This window comes from Curcuma longa, chromosome 11 (assembly GCF_044706935.1).
Source record: "Curcuma longa cultivar G26 ecotype Majalengka, Jawa Barat chromosome 11, ITB_CL_G26_1.1, whole genome shotgun sequence".
Taxonomy (NCBI): domain Eukaryota; kingdom Viridiplantae; phylum Streptophyta; class Magnoliopsida; order Zingiberales; family Zingiberaceae; genus Curcuma; species Curcuma longa.
Window position 1 is genome coordinate 8,835,547 of NC_133871.1, and position 11,360 is coordinate 8,846,906.

The window sequence follows — 11,360 nt, forward strand, 5'->3', positions numbered from 1 at the left end:
GGTGCGGTAAACGTACCGTGCCTGTGGTATTTAGAACAATGAAACGAATTTTTTTCCTCAAATTTTAAATATTTAATCTCAAATATTTCACAAGTTAATTTCAAAATTAACTCATAAATCTTAAATATTTCCCAAATTATTATTCACGAGTGTTAATTTATATTTACCATCACCATTTTTTAGTCGATAATCTCTTTATTTTTTTAATCCTAATTTCTCTCCTTCCAATTAAATAAAGCTCGATGAAAATAAATAAAATTAGAGATCCATCTAATAAAAAAGAAAATATTAAGCCAAGAAAAAGGCAATTTATTGATCTAAATATTCTTCAGTTATGACTTCTTTTTCCTCGTTACATGAACAAAGCCTCTCTCATTCCACGCGTTTTTTAAATATGTGAAAAATATAAGAAAATTACATTAAAATATTTATTTATATCGAGGCTCAATTAATAAAATTGCATGAAAATATAAAAAATAGTCAGCGTAATCCTCGCCCACCGTTCCACTTCAGATTTCACGCTGTTTCCACTCTGGAAAATGGGAAAATAAATAAAATAAATAAATTTTAATATCGTAAAAAATTAGATGGAATTTTAATTAATTAATTATAATTTTCATTTCTCACCAAATCAAAAGGTTCCGGCGCCGGGCTGCCGACGTCCACCTCCGGCGGCGACGGCGAGGTAGGGGCCGGCGGGCTGAGCGCCGCCGGCGCCGGCGCCTTCGCGTGCTTCTTCTTGTGCCTCCTCCGGTGCTTCTTCTTGCTCTTCGACGGGGCGGGCGCGGGAGGTATCACCTCCGGTGAAAGCGGCGGCGGCGAAAGCACAGCTGGAGCCGGCGCAGGCGCTTGCGCCGGCGGGGGAGTTACTGGAGGCGGAGAAACTAGCGGCGGCGACGACGTAGGTGCTGGCGGCAACGCCGGAGGCGGCGTCGCCGGCGGAGGTGTGGCCGGTGGCGGTGGAAGCACTGGCGGGGGCGTCACTGGCGGGGGAGGAAGAAGTGGCGGCGGCGCGGCTTGGACGGGGGAAGATGGAGCCACAGAGGGGGCCGCAGCGCTCTTGGGGGGCGGTTGCTGGGACGGCCCGGCCGCCGGAGCTTGCGCGGCGGCGCCGCGGATTCCAGCGGATGCAAGCGCTATGAAACAGAGGCACCACAACGCGCCCATTTTGCAATGCCACTGCCAATTACCGTCTCTCTCTCTCACTCTCTGATTCTGATGGAGAGTTGCATGAAGAATTGGACGATAAATAAGACCAAAAGTTTGCACTTCAAGGAAGGTGGTTAGTTGGATGCTTGGAAGATAGATTTCAAGGACACTCCAACAACTTCATCGCATTCTCACTAACAATCCCTTCTTAAGTTGTCGAAAGAATAAGTGCCAAAAGCCTTTGTTATACAGTCAAATTAAGTAATAATCAAAGTTCCTTTTCAATGAGAAAGAAAGGAGGAAAAAGAAAATCTACCCTAAAATTCGATCACAGCTGAATAATTTGATGATCTTACAAACCATGATCATTGCTAAGTTATCGTAGTAGGTGAGTGAACATATCCACACACAGCAATCCTTCGATCAGTCGAAGCAAGTTCAACCGATCAAACGTCGCCATTCATGGTGGGATATCATATCATCGGCTTCTCGAGGATCGTTTTTTACTCCAAAGAATGATTAAATAAACAATCTGTTAGGCATTCGTGTTCATCTGATTCAATCTGCTAAACCAAACGGAGTGCAGGATCATGTGGAAGAGATCGTACTTGACTGGTTCGGAGTTCCACAAGAAATGCCTCTGCAACTTCTTCACGTTGGTTTGCATCCTCGTGTATTGCCTCTCGCTGATCCCCTTCAGGATCTTCTTCAGGTTCGGGATCTCCTTCTCCGGCACCACCACGGAGAACGCGGTCCAGTCCAGAAGCTCCTCGAACGGCAGCACGAAGTTGTCGGCGATGATCACCGGCACGCACTCGTAGTGGATGGCCTCCACGATCCTGGGGCTGTTCACCTCGTAGCCCATGGGGCAGATGCAGAACCTGCTCGACTTCATGTGCTCGATGTAGGACATCCGCCGGGCGACGGCCGCCGGGAGTACCTCGTAGATCTGCATGTCGCTGTCCTTGCCCTTCCAATGCTCGACGAGGACCGGCCGGACGCGGCCGTGCATCTGGCCGGCGAAGAAGGCGAAGATGGGCCGCTGCGACGCCGGCTTCCCCCCGACGAACCCGTGAAGATCCTTGGGCATCTTCACGTACGTCTCCGGCAGAGAAACGTCCTTCCCGCGCAGGAAGATCCCCTCGGAGACGTCCGCATTGCATACCACTTTGATCGCGTTCCTCCGGAGTTCCTCGTGGAGCTTAGTGGTGTAGGTTGCCTGCAACAAGAGCAACAGCCGGAAGATCATCGGAACAGTAATCCCTCGACGTTTAGGGGGAGAAATTGAGGTACCCAATCGTGGCAAGCGACGAGGAAATGGTCTGAGCCCTTCGTCCTGTTCCAGAACGGGTACTTGGCGGAGATCAAGTTGACGTAGTCCCTCAAGAAGATCGATAATGGCTGCATGGAGTGGGAATCGGGGACGTAGAGATGCATTCTGAGCTGGCGAGAACTATAGGGAAGGTAGAACAGGTGAGCCTTGTCTGGATCATGCACCACGAAGTGCTTGTTCTCCTCCATTAGCTTCATGAACCATCCTTCAGAGGCGTAGATGCCTTCCAGTTCAGGCGTGTGGCACAGCGGCTTTTCTCCTTCCTTGTAGACGTAGACCTTCAAGATCTTCTCCATGAGTTCGTAGCTCCTGCAATTATCAAGAGTATGAAGAACGGTTGCTTTTAATTAACTAGAGGAGAGGTTTCTTTAATATTTCCGTTTGGCATGATAATTTCTTGTTCTCGCCTTTTGAAAGCGGAAACGTTCAAGAACAACGGAGCATGGAGATCGGAATCGTTCAGCAGAGGAGGCGCGCGTGCGATCTCTTCCTTAGCGTCGAGAAGCTGGAGATCTGTCTGGATTGCTATACGAAATCAATCATCGCACACGCAAAATAAAAACTTTTAGATGTTCAAATCTTCTACCTCGCTCCAGAGAGATGGAAGAGCAGGAGCGGGAGTAGGGGATGTCTCAATTGAAGCAGAAGCAGGAACAGGAACTGGAGGATTCTCAGTTGCAACAGGAGCAGGAGCAGGGGAACTAGTAGTAGGCGGCTTATCGACGATGGAAACGGAGGAAAAATCGGCACTTGCAGGCTAACACAGATCAAATAGCGAGAGATCAATATCCAGAAACAAAAAAGATTCAATCTTTGTATCCATGGAAGGAGCGAGGAGCTTTAATTACCTACCCCGTAAGCCCCCAAAGGCGCAACCTTTTCGCCACCGGAGGCCTCCACGGCAGCCGGCGTCGCCACCGGCGGACGCGCCGACGCAGATGATATCGAGGAGGAGGAGGAGGAGGAATAAATGGAGAACCATGTGGGGACGCTAGCGGATGTGGAGAACGAAGCGAGGAGCACGGCGGCGGACGCCGCGAGGGCGACGAAGACGAGCACCGCCCGCCAACCGCCGCCGCTGGCGAGGCGGGAAACAGACTTTTCGAGCACAGTGTCGACGGCCATTGGAGGCGGTGGAGTGAGACGAAGAGGGAGAGGGAGAGGAAGAGACGCAGGAACACGGCGGAGGTGGAGAGATCGATTTTATGGAGAGCAAAGGAAAGAAAGGAAGGCGCGCGAGAGTGACGACGGACGAGAAATCGGGAAGCCGCACGTCATTTTATGTGACATTAATACCCCTAAAAATGCACATAATTACCGTAAAGAAATAGCCCTGTTCGAATGGGCATGTTTCGTAATTATTGCTAACGCTGCGGCTAATTATTCGTGACGAGGCGTCCTCCAATGGTAGAAGATAAGGAATTGGATACGCTTCCTGATAAATATACGCATTAATTACATTAATTTATAAATGACATTTAATTTTCCTTGTAACCTCCAAAACATACATACCTTTTAAAATATATATTTAAAAAATCTTTTTATAATTTATATAAATTGTATTCCTTATAAATAGATAATTCATTCCTTAAATATTCCATTCTACCTTAAAAAACACAAATAAGTTTCCTTTTTTTGTCGTTTTTCTCTGTATTTTCTATGTGTCGATTGCTTTTGTTTGGAAAAAAATAAATTTATTTATTTTTATTTTATTATTAATATTAATTTCTATGTTTAAGAGAATCGAGATATAGTTATGTGTATAAATTGTGATAGAAATAAAAGAAAATAAAAAAGAAAGAAAGTGCCTTTTTTTCCATTCGTCGTGGTGCAACTGTAAGACATTTGATGGATTCATAGAGTATCAAATTTAACCATAAATTTTCTATTGTAGAGATCGATTGTTAAGTGAATTTAGATACTTATATTATAACAATAATAATAATAAATTTTCTATTGTAGAGATCGATTGTTAAGTGAATTTAGATACTTATATTATAACAATAATAATAATAAAAGTGACTAGGATTAATAATTTATAGTAAAAGATGTAATCTGTTACCTCAATAGTTTATATGATCGACTTATTCGAGATTCGACTTTTATTTATTATAATAATATCTACTTCGCGGTAGCCAATTCAATCTTGCTCGGGACACTAATCACCTACTTAAGATAAATGACAAAAAGGAATAAAAGCATCCGATAAATTATAAGCTTTTGCAAAATTTATTCTTATCCATCCAAGTAAACACCATATTAACTCTAACGATATAAAAAAAAATGATAATCCCAGTAGCCACATCTCTGGGGGTGGTCGGTCCGATCCCACGGAAGTTTCCCACCGACCACCAGGGTAAATCAGGAAGCGCAAACGGCGGGCAATCCAGATGCCCAGCATCCTTTGATTGCGTTTCCCATTTGGAGGAAAATTCCTACAAATACGCTGTAGCTAGGGATCGAACCGCGGGTCCCTGAGTTACAATTCGGATGTCCTACCGTTGCACCATTGTCCCGGGGACAACTCTAACGATATAAAAATAAAAGGTCGAGTTTGACTTATCTTCAATTTATTTATTTTCTTATGAGTATGTTTGATCTTATTTCTTTAAAATTTTACAGAGCTTAATTAATAATTTTAAAGAAGTTAAATGCGTATACTATCTATCGAAGACAATTTAGAATTTAGATAAAAATAATAATAATAAATAATATTTGAAGACAATTAGATAATTTCGATGGACCTACGAGGGCGAGGTTGTCAAAACTAGGTGGGGTTAAATTAAAATTTATGGAACATCCAAGGGCCAAAATACAAAGTCTCGTTCTCATTTGAAATCACACGGATCCGCCGCGTTCCTCCGAGCAAATTAGGTCTCGCGATCAAACTTTCTCCGGCGCTCGCTCCTTATTACCTCCGTTTTTTCGTTGCTCAAGTTTCCAGTTTTTTCGCTGATTCGCCGCATCGCTCGAGGCTTCTGTTGTAGATCCCTAATCTACCCCTGTCGTACTCGCCAATATCGTCCGTCCTTTCGCTAATCTGATTCAAGTTGGGCAGATGCTAGCAAAGTCAGGTAGGAAGAAACAGCAATTTCCCCCTTTTTAAAAAATTGCTAAGATTTTTTTTTTACTATTATTGTTATTTTGGCTAAAAAATCTGTGATTTAGGTGTTGCATGTTGGTAAAGTTTCCACCTTGATTCGTTGCTTGTGCTTCTTGATCGACGGTACGCTCCCTAGTCCGCCGGCAATAATTTCCCCCTTTTTAAAAAATTGCTAAGATTTTTTTTTTACTATTATTGTTATGTTGGCTAAAAAATCTGTGATTTAGGTGTTGCATGTTGGTAAAGTTTCCACCTTGATTCGTTGCTTGTGCTTCTTGATCGACGGTACGCTCCCTAGTCCGCCGGCAATAATTTCCCCCTTTTTAAAAAATTGCTAAGATTTTTTTTACTATTATTGTTATTTTGGCTAAAAAATCTGTGATTTAGGTGTTGCATGTTGGTAAAGTTTCCACCTTGATTCGTTGCTTGTGCTTCTTGATCGACGGTACGCTCCCTAGTCCGCCGGCAACCCTTGGCTCGGTTTACTGGCCCGTAAACCCTAAACTTACCTCATGTCTTTTTCTTCACTTTTTGCAAAACTCTTTTTTAACTAGTGGATTGCGATTTTTCTTCTGATTTGAGGATTTATGATCCCTTATTGCCCGTGGTATTTCTCTTTTATCAAGGTTTATTTTGTCGATCGGTAAATATTTTTTCTTGGTTACTTCAGTGGTCTAAATGGTTGTTCTCGGGGATACGGCTACAACTGGTTTCTCGCGCCTCCATGCTTTCTGCGCTAGTACGGTGAGCATCCTTGATTTTGATTCTCCTGTATTTCATCGCTTCTTTCCTTGTGGATCTTTCCGTGTGTTTGCATTTTGAAAATATTTCGCTTTTCTTCTTTCAGGGAAGGGAAAGATCTGGCCATTTTAGGCATAAGCACTGCCAACCTAGTAGGTGCCACCTTATTCGAGGTGGCTCGAATCGTTGGCATGGCCATGGATTGTCATTTGGTAGAGTTTTGACGCCAAAGTTCCCGTTATTGTTGAGTCGAAGAGATGCTGTTTCGAAAGGCACACAGAGTTTATTAGTAGAGGAATCTGATGCACTAGGAGTATACCAGGAAATCATACATTTCTTCCGCCGTCCACTACTTCATGACAGTGCTATTGCAGAGCTGCTCAGGCAGGTCCAAGTAAAGGTTTCAGGTGACATTGTTGAGATAAAAACTGAAATTTGTTTCAATATTGGTGTTGATGGTGTACTGTCAGCTGAGAAACTCGGAACGCTTAAGTGGATTCTGCAGGAGACATTTGAGCCTGAGAATTTTCAGGCAGAGAGCTTTCTTGAAAAAGAAGTTTTCATAGATGCTGGTACCATAATTGTTGAAGTTGGACCTCGCATGTCCTTTACTACAGCATGGTCAACTAATGCTGTATCAATTTGTCAAGCATGTTCCTTAACAGAAGTGACTCGTATGGAGCGGTCAAGAAGATACCTTTTGCGTCTTAGGAAAGGAAGTAAGCCACTGGAGGAGCACCAAATCAGAGAGTTTGCATCAATTGTTCATGACAGGATGACAGAATGTGTTTATCCAGTAAAGCTTACTACATTTCACACTAGTGCTACTCCTGATCCGGTTATAGTGATTCCTGTCATCGAGAGGGGAAGACAAGCATTGGAAGAGATTAATCTAAAGATGGGCCTTGCTTTTGATGAACAAGATATTCAGTACTACACCAGGCTCTTTAGAGATGACATTAAGAGGAATCCTACATCAGTTGAACTCTTTGATATTGCACAGTCAAACAGCGAGCATAGCAGACACTGGTTCTTCAATGGAAAACTCATTATAGATGGTGAGACAATGGGCAAAACACTTATGCAAATAGTGAAGGGCACTTTAAAGGCAAACCCAAATAATTCTGTGATTGGATTCAAGGACAACTCAAGTGCCATCAAGGGGTTCACAGTATCCCAGTTGCGTCCAGCATCACCTGGAGTGACATCTCCCCTTCACAGTATGATCCGTGAGCTAGATGTCTTATTTACTGCAGAGACACATAATTTTCCTTGTGCTGTAGCTCCCTACCCTGGAGCAGAAACAGGAGCTGGAGGCCGCATAAGGGATACACATGCTACTGGACGGGGATCTTTTGTTGTAGCTTCTACAGCTGGCTATTGTGTTGGTAATCTTCATATTGAGGGAGCCGATGCACCATGGGAAGACCGATCTTTCACATATCCTTCAAATTTAGCTTCTCCTTTACAAATTCTAGTTTCTGCGAGCGATGGAGCATCTGACTATGGCAATAAGTTTGGAGAGCCTCTGATTCAAGGTTACACAAGAACATTTGGTATGAGACTTTCGAATGGCGAGCGACGTGAATGGCTGAAGCCTATAATGTTTAGTGGAGGTATTGGACAAATTGACCATGCACATGTATCAAAGGGAGAGCCAGAAGTTGGAATGCTTGTTGTCAAGATCGGAGGTCCAGCTTATCGAATTGGAATGGGAGGTGGTGCTGCTTCAAGCATGGTCAGTGGGCAAAATGATGCAGAACTAGATTTTAATGCGGTGCAGCGAGGAGATGCTGAGATGGCTCAGAAGCTATATCGTGTAGTCCGTGCTTGTGTTGAAATGGGGGATAAAAATCCTATTATTAGCATCCATGATCAAGGGGCTGGGGGAAATTGCAATGTTGTAAAAGAAATTATCTATCCTGAAGGAGCTGAAATTGATATCCGTTCTATAGTTGTTGGTGATCATACCATGTCAGTTCTAGAGATTTGGGGTGCAGAATACCAAGAACAGGATGCTTTGTTAGTTAAACCAGAGAGCCGGAGTTTGTTGCAGTCTGTATGTGACAGGGAAAGGGTTTCTATGGCTGTTATTGGTACGATCAATGGTAGTGGGCGAATTGTGTTAGTAGATAGCTTGGCTATTGACCATTGCAAAACAAATGGGCTTCCTCCACCACCACCTGTTGAGAATCTTGAACTTGAAAAGGTGCTTGGAGATATGCCACAGAAAATCTTTGAGTTCAAGCGAGTACCTACAATGGTGGAGCCGCTAGATATTGCACCTGCCACTACATTAATAGACTGTTTGAAGAGGGTCTTGAAACTACCTTCAGTTTGTTCTAAACGTTTCTTAACGACAAAAGTTGACAGGTGTGTAACAGGGCTTGTGGCACAACAACAGACTGTAGGTCCCCTCCAGCTACCACTTTCTGATGTTGCTGTTATCGCCCAGTCTTATACAGATTTGAGTGGTGGTGCTTGTGCAATAGGAGAGCAGCCACTGAAAGGTTTGTTGAATCCAAAAGCTATGGCAAGATTGGCTGTTGGTGAAGCATTGACCAATTTAATTTGGGCAAAGGTTACATCTCTCGGAGATGTAAAGGCCAGTGGTAATTGGATGTATGCTGCGAAACTCGATGGAGAAGGAGCAGTCATGTATGATGCTGCTATGTCTCTCTCAGAATCCATGATACAACTGGGTATAGCCATCGATGGGGGAAAGGATAGTCTTTCTATGGCAGCAAATGCAGCTGGTGAGGTTGTCAAGGCTCCTGGTAACCTGGTTATTAGCACATATGTAACTTGTCCTGATATAACGAAGACTGTAACTCCTGACCTAAAGCTTGGAGATGATGGTATTCTTTTACACATTGATCTAGCAAAAGGGCATCGGCGGCTAGGTGGTTCTGCACTTGCACAAGCATTTGACCAAGTTGGCGATGAGTGCCCTGATCTTGATGATGTACTATACTTGAAAAAGGTGTTTGAGGTTGTTCAGGAACTCCTGAGTGAGCAATTAATTTCTGCTGGTCATGACATTAGCGATGGTGGGATTATTGTTTGTATTCTCGAGATGGCATTTGCTGGTAATTGTGGCGTGCAATTGAACTTGAGTTCCAAGGGTCATGGCCTTCTTCAAGTATTATTTGCGGAAGAGCTCGGTCTTGTTCTTGAGGTCAATTCACTACACGCTGATAAGGTTATTCAAAAACTCAAAGCAGTTGGAGTATCTGGTGAGATGATTGGAAATGTTACTGCTACGCCAACTATAGAATTGTCTGTCGATGGAATCAAAGTACTGAAAGAAGAAACAACGTTCCTTAGGGACTTGTGGGAGGAGACAAGTTTTCAACTCGAGGGATTGCAAAGGCTAGCTTCTTGCGTTGAATTGGAGAAGAAAGGTCTAAAGCATAGACATGCACCTTCGTGGTCATTGTCATTCACTCCAAGGTTCACTGATGAAAAGTTGATCCTTGCTACTTCAAAACCCAGAGTAGCTATCATTCGAGAGGAAGGTAGCAACGGTGATAGAGAAATGTCGGCAGCATTCCATGCTGCTGGATTTGAACCTTGGGATGTAACAATGTCAGACCTTCTGCATGGACAAGTCTCTCTGAACAAGTTTCGTGGTATCGCATTTGTTGGTGGCTTTAGTTATGCTGATGTACTTGATTCAGCAAAAGGTTGGTCTGCATCAATTAGATTTAACCAGCCTCTGCTGCAACAATTTCAAGATTTTTACCACCGCCCAGACACGTTTAGCCTAGGTGTTTGCAATGGGTGTCAGCTAATGGCCCTTCTTGGATGGGTGCCTGGCGCTGATGTGGGAGGATCCCTTGGTTATGGTGGAGACATGTCACAACCAAGGTTCATTCACAATGAATCTGGCCGATTCGAGTGTCGCTTTACAAGTGTCCAGATTGGAAAGTCCCCCGCCGTGATGTTTGAAGGTATGGAGGGTAGTACATTGGGTGTCTGGGCAGCTCATGGTGAGGGAAGAGCATACTTCCCTGATGACGGTGTTCTAGATCGCGTTCTGAAGTCTAACCTGGCCCCTCTACGTTATTGTGATGATGATGGCAGCGTATCGGTGGCTTATCCTTTCAATCCAAATGGATCTCCACTCGGAATTGCTGCGCTTTGTTCTCCCGACGGAAGGCACCTTGCCATGATGCCGCATCCTGAAAGGTGCTTTATGATGTGGCAGTTCCCATGGTATCCGAAGGAATGGGACGTCGACAAGAGAGGGCCTAGTCCATGGCTACGCATGTTTCAGAATGCTCGCGAATGGTGCTCTTGAAAGAGGTGCGCATATCTTAATCAATTTATGTCGTGTTTCTAATTTTATTGCCCCTTTGATTTGTTACTGAGCTTGTTTTGATGCTCTTCTGCAGGGCTTAAGCAGACATCTACTAGTCCATGGCTACGCATGTTTCAGAATGCTCACGAATGGTGCTCTTGAAAGAGGTGCGCATATCCTAATCAATTTATGTCGTGTTTCTAATTTTATTGCTCGGTTCGCCCTTTGATTTGTTACTGAGCTTGTTTTGATGCTCTTCTGCAGGGCTTGAGCAGACATCTTCTGTTAGATGATAATGAGTTAATGATAGAGCTTCATAATTTCTTGAGATGCCTCTCTTTATCTGAGTTTAATTCGGATGATATCTTTTGAGTACAATTGTTGGATGAAACTTAGCCCTTTCATGGAACTCTTTCTTGTTAAACTTGTTTCTCTTACAGAAAATAAGATCAAAATTGCAGCTTGATTACTGCTATTGCACTGTCCCACCTAATATGTGGGTTGAACCTCAAATGCTTTTTACTTGTGGCTTGTTGAGTTGAAATTAATAATTTTGGATGTAATGTAAATCTTCATATGTGCAATTTTAATTGTTTTCTTCTGTTTCTTTTTTCAGTGAAAGGCCGCATGATGATTGCTTAGGAAAAAAATCGTTAAAATTTAATCTGTAATTAGGAAGTGGTAAATCAATCTATTTTAATGTCTTCTAGGATGTAATAGTGATAAAGTGT

At 43.4% G+C, this 11,360-nt stretch overlaps 3 protein-coding genes across 5 annotated transcripts; 1 reads left to right on the forward strand and 2 right to left on the reverse strand.

The window, feature by feature from the left end:
* Positions 1-426: 426 nt before the first annotated feature.
* Positions 427-1,167, reverse strand: LOC141837878 (uncharacterized). The gene is made up of 2 exons (XM_074725246.1): positions 628-1,167; positions 427-532 (listed from the first exon to the last, which is right to left on the reverse strand). Exons 1-2 carry the CDS (start codon positions 1,165-1,167, stop codon positions 449-451), a joined length of 624 nt encoding a protein of 207 aa, XP_074581347.1. The 3' UTR covers positions 427-448.
* Positions 1,168-1,467: 300 nt separating this feature from the next.
* Positions 1,468-3,607, reverse strand: LOC141837065 (putative glycosyltransferase At5g03795). Its single transcript, XM_074724536.1, has 6 exons — positions 3,335-3,607; positions 3,185-3,239; positions 3,069-3,113; positions 2,890-2,995; positions 2,443-2,791; positions 1,468-2,368 (listed from the first exon to the last, which is right to left on the reverse strand). Exons 1-6 carry the CDS (start codon positions 3,605-3,607, stop codon positions 1,685-1,687), a joined length of 1,512 nt encoding a protein of 503 aa, XP_074580637.1. The 3' UTR covers positions 1,468-1,684.
* A 1,775-nt stretch (positions 3,608-5,382) lies between these two features.
* LOC141840762 (putative phosphoribosylformylglycinamidine synthase, chloroplastic/mitochondrial) lies at positions 5,383-11,226 on the forward strand. Of its 3 annotated transcripts, none has more exons than XR_012602758.1 (8): positions 5,383-5,556; positions 5,651-5,708; positions 5,813-5,870; positions 5,973-6,077; positions 6,256-6,329; positions 6,433-10,634; positions 10,724-10,796; positions 10,894-11,226. XR_012602758.1 is itself a non-coding variant. In XM_074728826.1 (7 exons), the coding sequence occupies exons 5-6, from the start codon at positions 6,264-6,266 to the stop codon at positions 10,627-10,629; spliced, it is 4,263 nt and encodes a 1,420-aa protein (XP_074584927.1). In that variant the 5' UTR covers positions 5,383-5,556; positions 5,651-5,708; positions 5,813-5,870; positions 5,973-6,030; positions 6,256-6,263; the 3' UTR covers positions 10,630-10,634; positions 10,894-11,226. The 3 variants fall into 3 exon arrangements, 1 of the variants encoding a protein (XP_074584927.1); XR_012602757.1 differs by having other exon boundaries at positions 5,973-6,030; XM_074728826.1 differs by lacking the exon at positions 10,724-10,796 and having other exon boundaries at positions 5,973-6,030.
* The last annotated feature ends 134 nt before the right edge of the window (positions 11,227-11,360 follow it).